This window comes from Triticum aestivum, chromosome 6A (assembly GCF_018294505.1).
Source record: "Triticum aestivum cultivar Chinese Spring chromosome 6A, IWGSC CS RefSeq v2.1, whole genome shotgun sequence".
Taxonomy (NCBI): domain Eukaryota; kingdom Viridiplantae; phylum Streptophyta; class Magnoliopsida; order Poales; family Poaceae; genus Triticum; species Triticum aestivum.
In genome coordinates, this window is record NC_057809.1 from 263,011,245 (window position 1) to 263,028,782 (window position 17,538).

Here is a 17,538-nt window from a genome sequence, read left to right on the forward strand (position 1 = left end):
GACCAGAGATAATCTCCTGAAAAGGAACTTACATAAATCCGTGGATTGTGTTCTATTCTAAGCTTTAAAGTATCCAACATCTTTTATTTGAGTGTGTGGTTGCCCAACATATTTGGCAGGAGGTTAGCTCTTTCTTTAATACTAGATCATTGATGGCGCGCGTTGCTGCTCCCATCCATTTTGGCATTATAGTGTTAGGGACTGATAAAAATATATGAAGCCATATAGTCTACTTGTTAAATTGAAACAACATGGCAATTCGTTTCATGGTGTAGCCTTATGATGCAAAATTTCAAGAGTACTGCTATATGGAGAACTTCCCCTTGAATTAGTTACATGTACTAATAAGTATTTATGCAAATATATGGTGGCATGATTGGGTGCCAATATGTTACATATTTAGGAGGGTCACTACGTAGCCCAACTGCTGACATTACTTAGTTGGCGACATCAGTTAATACAATGCATAATCTGACAATTGACAACTCGTTACATAAGATTAGTCCCATCAGATTTACTCCGTGTTCCTCAAAATATAGTTCCCACCATCATGAATGTTTTGAACATAAATTTATGCATAGTTGATCATGACAGCACATTTCTTAGTATCATATATTTCTTGAATGTTAGCATAGGTCATGCAGATAAGGAAACAGATTGTTTAACTGCATCATAAAGAAAAGATTCTCTTGAAACTTCACGTCAGTAATACTCATGCATTTCAAGCATATGAAGTGGCAAACTCCTTGGTATCAACTTTGTATCAGTAGATGGTATCAGAGAATAAGAGAGAAAGCTTATTATAACCTTACATAATAAAATTGGTAGAGAAGTGACTCACAACAATTGGGTCATCTTGTTATCATAACACTTATCATCAAATCGGGAGCCCCCCTGGCTCTCCATTCATGCGCCATGGTTGTATTAAATAAAAACATGAGCATGTTTTTTAGGGGGGGGGACATGAGCATGTTAGAGACAAACGAACATTTCAAGGATACTGAAAGCTATAGTTAATATCATTTACCAAAGATAGTCACTTTTTCTTTTAAAAACACACAACCTGTAGAGATAGCAATAGGCTTACGCAAAAAAAAAACTATAAATCACCAAAAGTTGGCAAAGCTGAACGACCAAATGAAACACATACTGCAATGCTACATCATATGGACATAGAATATAATATCGTTGAGAGATTTTCGTGGAAAGAAAAATGTTAAGAGATAGTGGTGCAGTCAAGCTATGGAGCCAATTACTCTAATTGCAACATATTACTCAGGACGGCCCCTAATTTGATCTCTAGCAAGCATGAATTGTTTCACAAGTGGGTTCACATATGCATTACTTTTGTAACAATAGTCTGATCCAATACACAGTTAATATCTTCATCTTGCTTACACAACCCTTCTATTTTATGCTCGATTAACGATCAATATCTTATATGTATAGTCAAGATGTTGTCGTTTTCATCGCTGTGAAGTTTGCTTTGCTAAGTATCTACAACATTTAATATTTCATTTGCTCATTTTTTGTGAACAAACTTGCATACAGCAAAAACAACAGCCGGTAGCTAGTGCTATTTTATTTCAATCAAAGTCACACTCACGAGTGGCATTACATAGTAATATGACTTGGATACTAACCTGGCCGACTGGAGCGGCAAGAGAGAACCCAACACCCAGCAGAACATAGATCAAACCCAACAATTCAGAGCACATGCACTGGAGTAAGCAAAACAACGTCAACAAATGCATCCAGGGAGTTGCCAACATCACGTGTCAAATAAAATCAAGGTCAAGTGCTCCACACCACTGACCTCATCTATAGATGCAGATCTGTACCAGCTGACATGATGCATACATGTCCTTTTGTCGCATGCCCTGCTACACAAATCAACAATTAACAGATCACATGCATCGATAGTAGAATGGAATGAAAAGCAAACATCATGTGGCTTTGAGGAGGGAGATTATACCAATAGATAGAAGAATAAGAACCACCATAAGGAAGCACTTTTAACATCGATCGGCCTGACCAGTCGCCCACACCCTTAGTGAAAAACATTCTCCACCTACAGAGCGAGAAGGGAGGAGGAGGAACCACTCCGGCTGAGCCAACCCGTGTCTCCTGAAAGAAAGGAGTCAAGCCTGATGGGAGGATTTGAGATACACGCCCAGCCACGCCATAACCACGTCATCGGAAGGGGGAGGAGAGGTGACGAGATGGATTGTTACACGAGGAAGACTAATAGATCAAGACAAAATATCTCCCGGTCCACTATAGGCATATTGTGTAAGGGGGTGAACTGTACTTGCAGGGAAGGAACAACGGGTGTGGAGGGAGGGCAAAAGCGCGGCGACCATCTTGGATGTAGCTCGCCTGGGACGCCGGTTCTACCCGCAGCGCCGCCAAGTCTTCATGGGCTTTGCCGCTCGGGTTCATGGTCGGAGGAGTGGGACGCGCGCGTCATCATGGTGCTAATCCGGATCTCTGGGATTGTCCGTCATCGTTGTTCACTTCACCTTCGCCGACATGGGGTTAGGTCTGGAGCGTGATTGGATGGATGCGGCCGGGTGAGGGAAGAAGGTGCGGAGTCGCTGATTCTGGATCAGATGGCTTTTGGGCTGGGAGGCCCAATCAACCACATTGCTTGGTTTTTTCTCCCGGAGTAGCGTCCACTTAGGACAGCCCGCAAACGGTGCATTAAGGGCAGATCTACGGCCAGAGACCATCCATATGCGAAATCGAATGGTTAAAAATACGGGTAGCGTGAGAGAGCTCAGATTAGGCTCGCTTATACTGTCCTAAATAAATGGATCCGGGAGATTCTGTCACTAGTATTTCCTCTCTTTGGGTGGCTGGAAAAAGATTAGATGCTCCAAATATTGTCTTTGCTATTGCTCTTTGGGCTTTATGGAAGCACATGCACAATTTGGTGTTTAATGGTGTGCCTTGGCTGTCTCTTGAACATATTTGATCGCTTTTTTTAAGAATAATCAAGAAATTGCGTGTGCTCTACAAGGATCACATGCTGAAGATGATAGACTTGTTATGTCTCCACCTCCAAAATCTGCTGTGAGGGACAATGGTGATCATGATGGGGTAGACACCTTCAAGGAGATCACGTCTCCACACAAGCTGAGGGGAGGAGGTGTTGTTGCTAGGCACAGCCCCGTCTCTGTTTTGGAAGTCTCGGGATCTCCAACATCCCTCCTATCATGAAAGTGAAAGTGGAAAGTGGTCCCGTTAAGCTGTCACTTATCTCAGTTTAATTGTCTTGTGGTGTTAACCGTGAGGGTGCCTACTGTTATCAGTCATTTTAGCTGTTTTAGCCGCTAGACTCCTTTCTTCTACTATATTTGCATAATGTAGCAGACCTGTTTTTGCGGGCTTCTTTCTAAGTAACGGACCCAGGGAACCCCTCTTTGTTGATCTAAGAAACCTAAATGCCCTGACCCGCACATATAGCCGCGGAGAGGCGCATATCCGGGTCCCCTCATGTTTTTTTTACACGACGACGAGTTTTTAGTGGATCTGTTCAGACCGTAAAACAGTCAAAACCCGCATATCGTTTGAAATTTTCCGGATCGATGAGCTTTTAGCGGATACTAACGGTACAGATGCTCTTAATGAAAAAGCAGCAACTTGCCGTGTTTCGTCAATTTTCTTTTCTACATCAAACATATTATCTTATATAAGAGTGTCTCCTAACTTGATGTTAAAAATTGTCTCTTAATAAGCACCGTTCCTTATCTAATCGGATGATTAGAAGGAAAAACGCAGTCCTTCCGTGGATCTAAATCCTCTTTTCAACCATGACCAAGGAGGGGTCATAAACAAACAACGTATTTGGCAATATTTGGGAAGAGGATCGGAAGTTTAGTATAGGGGGTTATATTAAGATTTGACATGTGATGAGCCATTTTATTCCTAATCCCTATTTGGTGCATTGTGGAAATTTGAGGAGAATTTTTATTTCTTTGTTTGGTTCATGGGAATTGACGAAAGAGTAGACCAGGAAAGTGAACATAAATTATGACGAAGGGTTAAAGATTGTGAGTCACTAAGACTAGTCACAATGGGAGTAACTTAACAAGTAATATCACACATTTCAATACAAGATTGCTTATGTGGCAGATAATTAATGAGGAGAGAGGGGTTTGTGGTAACTTAGCTAGTTACTGTAATATCACACATTTCAAGGCATAATGAGTCTATAGCCTAATAAATGAACTCTTTTATGATACCACTCATATGTTACTACCCATTATGGAGATAGTAACATAGACTAGTAACATCGGCAAGTTACTACTCTATGATACTTCCCATTGTGAGCACTCTAAGACTACCCACAGTGGGAGTAACATATGTAGTAACATCACACATATGTAGATAAAATGTATGATGTGGCAAGCAATAAATGAAGAAAGAGAGACATGTGATAACATAGCTACTTACTATTAATATGAGTAACATCATATATATCAAGATAAGATGAGTCTATAGCCTAATAAATGAAGTGTTGTATGTTACCATACATATGTTACTTCCCACTATAAAGATAGTAACATAGAATAGTAACATATTACTACCCATTGTAGCTAGTCTAAAATAATTCCCTTCCAACTTCCACCCATCTTGTGATAATAAAACGGTGAAAGCTGGAGTATCAAATCCCATCCTTTTCCTTTATAAATTTACAGCCCCTAACCAAATACTACTACGTAATAGATTTAAAATCTCGTACCGCTTTAATTTCCATTCCGTCACTCTAATTGACCCAACCAAAGACGCTGAAAAGAGCCAAGCTAACCGAGACCGAGCACAACCAAAGCAAAAACGCGCACACATGAGCAGAGCACAGTAGCCAAGCAACAGCGAGCGAGCCACAGTCGGTCACTCCCACCGCCGCTCCCGATTCCTTCAGCCGCCGGCAGCGCTGCCATCCTCGGCTAGAGCTTCTCCATCCCCTACCCCTATATACCGCGATCTCCTCCAGAACCACCGTCCGGGACTGCTGCTCCGCTTGCTCGCCCCCGTTGGAGATCCGCCCGGAGCGACATTTGTCTTTCTGGGTAAACCCTAGTCTCAATTGATTTGTGTTTTTCTTTCGTCCGTTCTGCGAAAAATCGAGGCTTTTCGAAGCACTCCGTGCGCCTCTTACGCAGTCTGCTGTTGCTAGTGTCTGGGGTTTTTTCCCGTCCCTGGACGTTTGTGTCGGTGCGACTGCCTCGGAAATTCGGCGGGCGCATTCACCACTGGTTGTATGCTTGGGATCTCGGAGCTTGTAGGATTCTCATTTGGAGCTAGAGTTGGGCGCCGGATCCTTTTGTTTATTTATTATTATTTTGAGATGCGCCAGAGAACTATTTGATCTTGCTGTCGGGAATGTGCTGCCCATTGCTTTGTGGTATTTTTGGCGATGTTGATTTACTGCTTCTGTTGCCATCTCATACGCCCAATCTTTTGCGCCAAACGTTTTCCTAAACTTGAGTGTAGTTTGTCGAAAATACAAAATACGTATGTCGGATAAGAGTTTGGACGCCATCCATGAGCTATGCCCAAAGGAGCCACATGCAAAGATTTAATTTAGTTTTGTTGCCCTCCATGCTGTTTCCGGTAGTCTAGTGGTTGATTTGCTGGAGGATTTGGATATAGTATAAAGAGGTGATGTGAGCCACAAAGTGAACTTATCTCTCTGGCCCTAACATTCTAAGGCAATTAATCATTTTGGGAAACCGTGTATCTCTAATTTCAGTGAATATAGTACTTCCTCCGTTCACAAATATAAGATGTTTTGGTTATTTTAGTATGGACTACATACAGTCTGAAATGAGTGAACAAACACACTAATACATGTCTATATACATCCAATTCACAGAACATCTTATAAGTATTTGTGAACGGAGGGAGTACTATGGTATGGTTGTGCTTGTAAGTTGAAGCCATGGCAAGACAAGTGGGAGCTTCTTGATATACATCCAATTCACAGAACATCTTATAAGTATTTGTGAACGGAGGGAGTACTATGGTATGGTTGTGCTTGTAAGTTGAAGCCATGGCAAGACAAGTGGGAGCTTCTTGATATTACTCCCTCCGTTCCAAATTACTCGTCGCGACAAGTAATTCGGAACGGAGGGAGTATCATATAAGTGTAAGCCAAATCCCAAGTGAACTGAAGCCCCAATGGGAGTGAGCTTCTAGGACATGTAAAAGGAAACTCCAGTGAGCTGGTTCGTTTGATATGCTTAATCCTGTCCTAGCCCCTTAAATGTTTGAACGCAATCATTTTCTCTTAACATGTTCCACTTCTGAGAGAGTGGAAACTGTGATTCTTGTTTTCAGCTTTGCTGTTTTCTGTAGGTAAATCAGTGATTTGGAATGTTTTTCCGAGCTGAAGCAGAGAAGTCTTGGAGCTGGATAATAATAATCTTCTAGGGATATGCTCCAACCAAGGGAAGCTGATGTGCCTGCACTCTTTGTTGTATTTATCGTACTTCCGGTGATAGCATATTTTCTTCTTGGGAGATGGCATGATTCTGTAAGTAAGAAAACAAGAGTAGGTGTGCTTGGCCAGAAAGCTGCAGAAGAAGCCTTCAAAGTTGAAACAATGGCATGCCCAGATGTTATATTGCCAGGACCGTCTCTGAGACCCATGCCTTATTTGAGATCTGTTCCTTCTTTAAGGTCAGAATACCACGAGTGTGCTACTTGTCGTGGCCCTGCAAAGACTAGGTGCTCCAGGTGCAAATCTGTTAGATACTGGTAAGATTCTGACCTATTATTCTCTGGTATGAACTTAAACTCCAAAAAGTCGTGTACACACAAATAGGTGTATGAATCTTACTTTATTATCTGCTGTTTATTTATTATAATGATTTCATTTCTGAAAAAGAACTGTACCACTATTATGTCACCAAAGTGGGCGAGTCACTTATTTCGTTTCATTGGTGACATATCAAATTTTAGTTAAGCTGGTAGGATTGAGCACTGGAAACAGCCTCTTGCAGAAATGTAGGGAAAGGCTGCGTACTATAGACCCAAAGTGGTCGGACCCTTCCCCGGATCCTGTGCAAGCAGGAGCTACGTGCACCGGGCTGCCCTTTTTTTTTGGTAGGATTGAGTACCCTGTCACTGCATATAATCCAGCGCCTGATTGGAGCAAGCAACACATCTAATAACTCCAGTCTCTTAAAAATGCTGAATTTACAACTGATTTATCCCTGCACCATGACTCTGTTTGTCATGCGATACTCTCTTGCTTGTGTGATGAATGTAAAAATTATATTGCTCTGTTGTTGTGGCCACTTTTAATGCCACTTTGAATGTTCCACAGCTCTGGAAAGTGTCAAATTATACACTGGAGGCAAGGGCATAAACAAACATGCCAGCAGTGGCATGTTAATGGTGGTAGCAACTCTGGTGGACTATCTCCGACGGAGAGTTCTGAACAAATGCCGTTCTTGACTAACCTGAATTCACCTCTTCCAGGGGGTGACAGTCACCTGCATGACATGAATTTTGACACAGTATCAGAGCCATCCTTTGCGACAACTGATAGCTATATTCTTGATACTGATCTATTCCTGACAGACAGAAGCAACATGAATGAATCAAATCAAAGTCTTCTTTCAAGAGTAAATAGCGCTTCTGTTGCATCTTGTGAAAAGAGCAATTACAGTGTTGATGAAGAAACCAACTCATCTGAGATTTTATCAGCAAATAAGGTAGCATATCTTCTAGTTCATTTTTTATTCTCCAAGTTTGTGTCATTCAGTTCTTTACCTTGCGCTTTCAGGTTTCAAACAACAGTTATGGTTGTTTAGATGAAAAGAATGGCAACCATGATTTTACTTATCCTCTCAATAATACGGTACAACAACCCAATAATTGTGCTCCTGAAACAACAAAATGTCCAAAAGCAAGCATCACAGTTTATGAACCCGACATGGGTGTCTATTTTACTTCTGATATGACGAGTTCTTGCGAGGGGCCATATTCTTCCGCAACAGAGTCACTACAGAGGAGCAAATCATCTTGCAAATATAGTGGGCGAGGAAATGCGATTTATATGAAGCCTCCTTATCCACCAGGTAAGGTGGTTTCATCACAAAAAACACAGGAGGTGTTGGCATCATATCAATACAATGTCCATCAAAAGAACACTTCCTGCAAAAATGAGCAAAGTAATGTTTCTTCTCTCTTGAAGCGGGCTACCTTTTCCTTGTATTTTTCTCTTTAATCTCACATATGTATTGTATCCTGTAGGATCTGCAAAATCAAGTGTTTCAACGAACAACAATTTACAAGGATGCACTGGAATCTCAAAATTAGGAGCATCCAAGGTTGAAGTCTTGAAGAAGCCCTCAAAATTTCTCAAAACCAGCCTGGTGGGTTTAATCAATGATAACAAGAGGAGTAAGGTTTGGAATCATCTATGATAACTCTTGTCTTGAGTTACTGCGCTGTTTTGGTATGTAATGTTACTTTGTTCTAAATAGGAATTTCAGGTATTGTTTTGCTATGAAGATCTTGTTAAGTTCTTCCAGTATGAAGTACGGGGTATTTCTCCCAGAGGTCTTTTCAACTGTGGGAACAGGTATTACCATTGTCTTTTTTTTTGACGGGAAGGTATACTTTATTAACTCAAATAACGGTTACATCATCCGCTAGAAATTTAACAAGAAAATTAGGAGGTGCATCCGCCCAAATGAGGGTCGTTTGCACACCCCCACTTTGCCAGCTCGTGAGCTACTACATTTGACTCTCTAAAGCAATGCTCAATAGTAACCTTCCCAAAATCATTCAAGATATTTCGGCAATCATCTAACACAGGCGCTGCAACCATTGAATGGCCTTCGTTTAGCTTTATTGCATCCACCACAACACTGTTGTCCATTCTTACCATCAACTTAGCACATCCCACACTTAGGGCTAATTTTAAACCTTCAAACAGTGCCGCTGCTTCTGCCGCGACAACATCAGCGGCGTGTTCAAGTCTTGCTGTTGCAGCTGTGATGAAACGGCCTTTATGATCCCTGACAACCGCCCCGCATGCACCTGAATTTGTCCCAGCAAAATAGGATGCGTCCACGTTCAGAACTAGAAGCCCTGGTAAGATGGCCACTTGTTTAATTTAGCAACAGTCGGACATTTCCCTACAGCACGAGCGTAGTTGAGGGCAAGCGCCAATCGCAGGTGCTGTCCTCTCCGGCGTTTGCAGCTCCTCCCCTTTGACGAATTCTCTCCGCTGCAACCACAGATACCAGCATGTTGTGGCTATCATCTCCGATAGCTCAACCTGACCAGTGTACGCCTTCTGATAAGCTTCATCGCATAATAAGAAATCGATAACAGACGCACCAGCTCGGTCTATTACAGCAGCAAACTGAATCTCTGCGCTGAGTCCGAGTGCATCCCAAACGGCCTTCGATCGTGCACACTGGAATAGGACATGAGATATATCCTCCGCACCATCTTGGCAGACTGGGCATTGAGATATACTCCCTATATGGCGATTTGCGAGAACACTGAAGCATGGGATAGCATTGTGTAAGCATCGCCACAGAAAAATCTTTATCTTTGCTGGCACCTTCAGACTCCATAACTTGCACCAGATTGGGTGTGGCGCCGTGGAGTAACGTACTAGGCCCAGATCATTCTCATCAAAATTTGCCTCCCATTGTTTATAATACGCAGACCGAACTGAGAAAACCCCGTTCTTTGTTAATTGCCACGCTACAAAATCTTCTGTCTCCGCATGAAATAAAGGGATCTGCAAGATGCGCTCGGCATCAATGTGCCAGAAGTTCTCACGGATCAACTGCTCATCCCACTCTCCAGAAATTGGGTCTATTAACTCACATACCCGGGTTAGCACTTGGTTTCCCCGGACAGTGATGATTTTCCTTGACGCACTGTTCGGTATCCAGCAGTCATTCCATTGTCTTTGTTAAACTGTCGTGCTGACTTAATTTGTTTTTGTTCTTATATGCGAATTTTGTAGAAGGGGGGCCTTGGCGCAGCGGTAAAGCTGTTGCCTTGTGACCATGAGGTCATGGGTTCGAGTCCTGGAAACAACCTCATGTAGAAATGTAGGGAAAGGCTGCGTACAAAAGACACAAAGTTGTTGGACCCTTCCCCTGATCCTGCACAAGCGGGGGCTATGTGCATCGGGCTGCCCTTTTTTTGTGCAAATTTTGTAGAAGATGAACAACATGCAATATGTTCTGGAAATAACCAATCTAAGAATCTTAACAGGAGGGGTGAAACTGAATTTCCAGTAGGAGGTGATTCACAAGTATCAAACACATAGATTGGTAAATTAGCAAATTTTAAAAATGGTGCAACAATATAATTAAATCATACTGTACGTGCAGCTAAATAAAATTAAGATAATTCCTGTGTACCAAAAATATTACGAAAGAATTAATTTAAATAAGGTGTACTTTATTTAGTCAAGCAAATTGTGAGCCAAATGTTGCTTCTTCTGTTTCTGCAAATTGAACATTTAATTAGTTAAATTGTAGCTTGTCATGGGTTATATGTAATGACTATTGTCCTTTCTTGCAGCTGCTATGCTAATGCTGTTCTACAATGCCTCATGTGCACAAAACCCCTGATGATCCACCTGCTTCTGAGATTGCATTCTAAAGACTGTAATACTAAGCCCATAACATTTGCCCCTTCAGTACTGTTGTCTGCACAGGGTAAAAGTAATAATACAGTTGTCTACTCCTGTCCGTCTTACACTTTGTTATCTTCGTATAGGTTGCTCAAAGAACTGGTGTCTTATGTGCGAACTTGAGCAATATGCTTCAACTTTACGTGAAAGTGGTGGACCTGTGTCTCCAAGCAGAATCCTTTCGAATCTAAGGAACATTGGATGTCGCTTGGGTGGTGGAAGTCAGGAAGATGCTCATGAATTTTTAAGGTAGTTTAGCTGACATGTTAGATTTAATTCCTCTTATTCTATTTTTTTCATTCCTCTTTTTTCTCACTATTTCCTGTTGATTCTAACAAGGGTGGTCTCTGATTTAGATGAAACCGATTCTAACAAGGGTGGCCTCTGATTTAGATGAAACCAAAGTTTCGGTGTTTCGCTTTTAACATATTCTGTTAGTCACAACACAATCAAAATTTGTTCTGAATATTGTGGAGTGACTACTAATAGAAAGTTAGAACTGTGGAGACAGACTTTGTAATCAAGATTTTAGGCTCAGTAGAACTAAAACTGAGTAAGTTGGGGTGCGGTTTCAGTACATGGGGTGCCTTGATGGGCAGGTGGTACCTCAGAAGGACACCTTTCAATATTTGGGGTCGATGCTGCAGAAGGATGGTGATATCGATGAAGATGTGTGCCATCAAATCAAAGCCAGATAGATGAAGTGGCACAAAGCTTCTGGCGTCCTCTGTCATAAGTGTCACAAAAGCTAAAAGGCAGGTTCTATAGGATGGCAATTCAACCTGCGTTGTTGTATGGCGCAAATTGTTGGCCAACTAAAAGATGACATGTCCAACAGTTAGATGTAGTAGAGATGCACATCCACACATGAAAGGATCGGGTCCAGAATGATGATATACATGAGAGTTGGGGTAGCACCAATTGAAGAGAAGCTTGTCCAACATCGTCTGAGGTAGATATAGTTAGGGTAGCACCAATTGAAGTGAAGCTTGTCCAACATTGTCTGAGGTAGATATAGTTGGGGTAGCACCAATTGAAGTGAAGCTTGTCCAACATCGTATGAGATAGTTTGGTCATATACAACGTAGGCATCTAGAAGTGCCGGTGCATAGAGGAAGATTAAAGTGTGTTGTTAATGTCAAGACAGGTCGGAGTAGACCAAAATTGACATGGGAGTAGTCCGTAAAGAGAGACCTGAAGGACTGGAATATCACCAAAGAACTAGCCTACCCCAACTTGTTTGTAGAAGTTAGCTATCCACGTGCCAAAACCCTAGGTCTCGAGATCTTATGGATTTCAACTCTAGCCTACCCCAACTTGTTTGGGACTGAAAGGCTTTGTTATTGTTGCTTGTTGCTGTTAACTGATGATTGACTGATAATCCTGTTTAATTGAAACAGAAAATAAGAAAGATCATCAGTCCAAGAAGGCAACAACTAATCTCTCCCTAGTCTCCTGGAACAGACTAGTCTATTAATTTGTTGATGTATTCTGAATATTTAAGAGGCTTTAAATATGAACTTTTCTTATATTCTCATGGTCTCTTATGTCAACACTATCAAGTGGGTTGGGGAAAATGGGAAGGGGAAAATGATAATTGTTGCTCTAAATCTGTCAGACCTACTCTATCCCTTTTGTATTGATCATGTATTAACATTTTGTTCATAATGTGCTTGATTTTCAACACAACCAGGCATCTTGTGATGTCTATGCAAGCAGCGTGCCTGGATGGACTGGGTGGTGAGAAGCAAGTAGAACAAAGCTTGCAGGAAACTACACTGATACAACAGATGTTTGGTGGACGCCTTAAATCGAAGGTAACTCGTAATTTTCTGACTTGATTTCATTTTTAGTGCTGCAAATTTCCTTAATCGTGTGCTCAAGTTGTTACAGTTTATATCGAATATCCTTTTGCGTGTGTGCATAAGTTGCAGATTCGTTCCTTGTATTTTCTTTTCTGCTGGCTCTCTAGCTAGTTAGTTAAGCACTATTTTTCTATCATATACTAACTAATTTAGTAAATGAAACAAGGTTAAGTGCCTCAGATGCCATCATGAATCTGAAAGATACGAGAATATAATGGATCTTACTTTGGAGATTCATGGTTGGGTGGAGTCCTTGCAAGATGCTTTGACACAGTTCACTGCTCCTGAAGATTTAGATGGGGATAATATGTATAAATGTGGAAGGTACTGTGGCAAACTAACAATCTTCTCATCATTTTGATCGGACCACAGCATATTAAAGCTTGTTAATTTTACTGCAGGTGTTGTGCTTATGTTAAAGCTAGAAAACAGCTAAGCGTGCATGAAGTGCCGAGCATATTAACAGTAGTTTTAAAAAGATTCCAGGTATTATGTATTTCATCTCTGTATGCAATATTGATCTGGCCCAGTATCTTTGTATTATCTCTAATTTTCAGCTGCATGTTTCGAAGTATAGTAATACTTGTGCGCGCCCAGTATCTTTGTATTATCTCTAATTTTCAGCTGCATGTTTCGAAGTATAGTAATACTTGTGTGCAGTTATCATAGAGTATACATTTGTCAGTATGATATTAATGACTAATTTATGTAGAATTTCATGATGTTGTGTTTTACATCTTCAAATTGCAACCAAACCCCGCTAAAACTAAATGCTCATTTTGAAGAAGTTTCCTTAGCACACTAATATAATTGTTTGTTTGATTGCTTATTAAGATTAGTTTATTGAGCTAATTTTGTTCGTGCTTCAGACAGGAAAGTATGGCAAGATTAACAAATGTGTCACTTTTCCTGATATGTTGGACATGGTTCCTTTTGTGACTGGGGCTGGTGATCACCCGCCTCTTTACTTCTTGTATGCTGTGGTTGTACATGTGGATACAGAAAATGCATCATTCTCTGGTCACTACATATCGTATGTCAAAGATATGCAGGGAACATGGTTAAGAATTGATGACTCAGAGGTATTCATAAATTTCCTTGAAGTAGATTAAGAACTTCTGTATGTGTTGCTTTTAGAAGTTATTCTAGACTAGTGGAATCACATAGATATGTATTTCTTTTAAAGAAGCAAACATAATCACGAGTTTAGAAAACTAGCAGCTCATAGTATACTCTTTTGAAATGCAATTATGTTGTAATCTTACTGTTTTAGTGCTTATGGAACTTGAAATGAATTGAAGTCTGCTTGTGCTTTGTGACGGCGAACAATCAAATAGTCACACTTATTTCATGTGATGTCTTTTCTGTAGTCATATTTTTATACGGTCATGTATGTTTACAAAATATAAAATCTGGGAATTTGTGTGAGCTGATGTGGCTACTTGTTTCTTGTTATACGAAGGTCAAGGCTGTATCATTGAATCAAGTTATGTCAGAAGGTGCATATATGCTATTCTACTTGAGGTACAGCCAGCCTGTGATATTTGCCATCTAATATTCGAGTTATTTCCTTGTCTTCACTAGTCTTAACATTTATCATTTAGATCTTTTCCTCGCCCTCCGAGGATATACATTGAGAAAGGCCTATTGCCTGATCCATCATCTTCATATCGTCACTCATCAAAATCCTCCAAGGGCTCTTCTAAACAAGAGCAGAAGCAGACAGAATCACTCTTTACTTCTGATGATCAAAGCCGTGGTATTTATGATTTTAGACCAGAGGAGGAAGGTTACAGGCAAGATCAGCATGCCAAGTTGAGGTCCCAAAATTTATATCACACCGATGATGCTTTTGCCGATTCGGTTAGCACGGACTTCTCGGACGCTACATCAAGTGAATGGTCCCTGTTTACCAGCTCTGATGAATCTTCGTTTACCACGGAAAGCACTAGAGATTCATTCAGTGTTGTGGATTATGGTGACAATGCTGGCCTTGATCCAATCACCTCAATTTTTGGGCCATATTATGCTCCTGACCATCCTCTTGGCAACTTTGTCTCATGTACAAGGCTCTCGCCTTCCAATCCGCAAACAAGGTACTTCCCGGAAAGCATGGGTTTTGTCTCAGATTCTTCCTTGCCAACTCACCCCTACGGCAATGTACATAGAGGAAGATATCCAGACAGGGCTTGCGCGTCTTCAGCCGAACCTCTTGCTTCAGCAAACCAGCGAAGCTTGTATGGTAGGTATAACCATAGTAGAGATGGTTTTGTTCAAACATCTGGGTTTTGTCATATGTAATGGTCTACATCTGATAGTTTTAGCTGGAGCTGGGCTGATATGGTTAGCAGTGCTGTTAATATCGCCTCATGTTCTTTTATTTCAGATGAGGCATATTTAATTGTAGCTGCATATTCTAGATGTAGTTCACTCAGTGTAGTGAAGTAACTAGATCTGTCTAGATGCCTAGCTTTTGGGTTGACATGTTAGAACTCAGGGACTGGCTTTGTGAAAGCAAAGATGGCCAAGAATTTGTTTACTGTGCGAGAACTTCCATTTGCTTCCAGATTTCTATCATTTCTTGGCCAAAGAGTAAGAGCTGACCAGTAGCCAGTAGGATACTGCTGATTTGAGCCTATGGGGGCATCTCTTAACTGAAACGAAGTTTTGTTAAATTCCTATATTTGCTTGAAGAGGTAAAGCGGCCGATGCTAGGCGTCATCCGGCTGATCTTTGCCAAAGATCAGCCGGGTCCGCAGCCGTCTGATCCGTCTGTATCTGAAGTTTCTCGCACCAAGTTGCAGTGAGCAGCACGGAACTAGCTCTCGTCAGCGCTGTCTCTAGCCGTCTGATCCGTCCCATTCAACAGGCTGCTCCCGGCCTTCTCCATTTACATGGGCCCCATGAACCGTACACACTATCTCTATTTACTAGCCACTACACTTTTGCTTCACGTACCTACACGCTGGTAGCAAACAAACCACAAAGTACATCATGACTAGTCCACATGCAAGGTAAATTAGCCTATCCGATAATTGCAAAAGAAAGAAGAAAATAGATCATGACTTGGCCAAAGATTATGTCGTGCATGCCAAATCATTTGATGGGACGCATCGAGCGGTTCCAACATCGCCTTCTCTTTGTGCATACACCTTCCAACCAGCGGTCTGGTCACGGCGTTTGCCGTGTACCCCACTAGTCCTCATTGCAACACCGTCGCCGTAACATCGCAACATCATTGACTGCCATCGTAACATCCCAACAACATCAACCATGCCTGTAACATTGCAACACCATCGTAACATCATCACACCGTCGACCGTTGTCATAACATCACAACACCATCGACCACCGTCGACAGCCGTCTTAGCATCACAACACCATCGACCATCGTCGTAGCATCGCAGCACTGTTGACAGCCGTCATAGCATCACAACACCGTCGACCGCCGTCATAGCATCGCAACATATTCCAACACATTTTTGCTATCGTAACATTGCAACACCGTCGACCGCCGCCTTAACACCGCAACACTGTTGTGACATTGCAACAACATCGATTGCTGTCATAACATCGCAACAACATTAACTGCTGTCGTAACATCGCAACACCGCCGGCCGTCATCATAACAATGTCAGACACCCCATGCACTAACCACAATAGCGGTGATGCACCTGCAAATGGTCACATCATTGACGATGCTTTCGAAATAGCTGCAACACCGACACACTAGGCGAAGCCCTCGTAGCGGCCGTAACACCCGTGATGGTGTCGACAGTTGCAACATCGCGCGGCCTGCTTTGTAAAAAAAAGTGTGAGCTGCTTGCAACGGAGATGGCCGACCTTGCATCGACGTATGCCTAGCTTGCAACATTTAGAGCCGACTTGCAACAACACTAGTCCCCCTTGTAGCGCCGCGTGGCTTGCTTTGCCGCGTCACATGGTTATGTAGCACAACAGTCCAGCTGTTGTAGCAACAAAAAAGTTGCTGTCATTATTGCATCCGGCTTGGAGTAGTGTTGACTAGCTTTGCACATCGTTTAATTTTTGCAACACGACTACTACGACATCGTAGCAAAAAATTAAGTATGGTTGCCAGACTTGAAGCGTCACACGTCCAGCCGGAACCACCATCAATCGGCTTTGCAGCGTCGCCCAGGTTTTACAACACGGCGACACGGGCATGCAGCTTTCCAACAAAAACAAATGCAGTGTCCAGACTTGCAGCATACATGCCCGGCTTGCAGCAACAACAATCAGTCTCTCGCTTGAATTTGACCAACTTTATATTGTCGCGCATGCGAATTGCAGCAGCGCCAACCGTCCTTGTAGCCCTAGCACGACCGACTTTCGTACGCAATAAAATATCATTTGGTTCCCCACAAAAATAATATCATTTGGTTGCAGCAAAAACATCAGGGAAAAAAATTGAATATATCATGAGGAGCTAGCACAGGGAAACACTTGCGGCATGTGATTGTAGCAAACACTCAAGTAACATCGTAGCATGTCGTCCACTCGTCCATGACAATGTATCCATACATGGGAGACGAAGCAGTACTAGCAGGAAGCAACAACGCTTCCTGCATCTGCGCCAATAGTAGTCCACGCGTGAGGAAAGAAATTAAACCAAACCTCAGCGTGGTCCACCAAGAACACGTGGCCGGCTAGCAACACGACTGATGCGCGTGCCTATAATCAACTGGCTGATTCTAAGAGTTTTCCTTTCTTATTTCATTCATGGGGATTATCTCGAGGTCATCCTCTTTGGAACTCGCCCTTTTTTCTTTTCAATTTCGTATGCTAGCTCATCGAATGTTATTAGTGTTGTTTCAGTTCAATAGTACTATCACCTGTGGGACCACCTCAGTTTTGAAGACAGTGATAGATAGATTGGGAAAACTGCAGGGCTATCCAACACACACCCGACCCCCCGTGCCGCCTAACTCGGGCGACACGGGGGAACCTAGTGCCGCCGCCGCAAAGCCC

General features: G+C 42.1%; 1 protein-coding gene and 1 long non-coding RNA gene across 4 annotated transcripts; one reads left to right on the plus strand and one right to left on the minus strand.

Moving 5' to 3' along the window:
• Positions 1-291: 291 nt before the first annotated feature.
• Positions 292-2,601, minus strand: LOC123130595 (uncharacterized). Its single transcript, XR_006463897.1, has 4 exons — positions 2,312-2,601; positions 1,976-2,127; positions 1,817-1,880; positions 292-1,721 (listed from the first exon to the last, which is right to left on the minus strand). It is a non-coding gene; the product is annotated as an uncharacterized lncRNA (long non-coding RNA).
• A 2,193-nt stretch (positions 2,602-4,794) lies between these two features.
• Positions 4,795-15,103, plus strand: LOC123127412 (ubiquitin carboxyl-terminal hydrolase 15). Of its 3 annotated transcripts, XM_044547109.1 has the most exons (15): positions 4,809-5,075; positions 5,882-6,233; positions 6,364-6,765; positions 7,337-7,727; positions 7,799-8,186; positions 8,269-8,423; positions 8,502-8,599; positions 10,573-10,658; positions 10,771-10,933; positions 12,378-12,501; positions 12,716-12,873; positions 12,951-13,035; positions 13,419-13,631; positions 14,012-14,073; positions 14,154-15,103. In XM_044547109.1, the coding sequence occupies exons 3-15, from the start codon at positions 6,443-6,445 to the stop codon at positions 14,848-14,850; spliced, it is 2,943 nt and encodes a 980-aa protein (XP_044403044.1). In that variant the 5' UTR covers positions 4,809-5,075; positions 5,882-6,233; positions 6,364-6,442; the 3' UTR covers positions 14,851-15,103. The 3 variants fall into 3 exon arrangements, with proteins under 3 accessions (XP_044403043.1, XP_044403045.1, XP_044403044.1); XM_044547108.1 differs by lacking the exon at positions 5,882-6,233 and having other exon boundaries at positions 4,795-5,075; XM_044547110.1 differs by lacking the exon at positions 5,882-6,233 and having other exon boundaries at positions 4,801-5,075; positions 8,511-8,599.
• Positions 15,104-17,538: the final 2,435 nt, after the last annotated feature.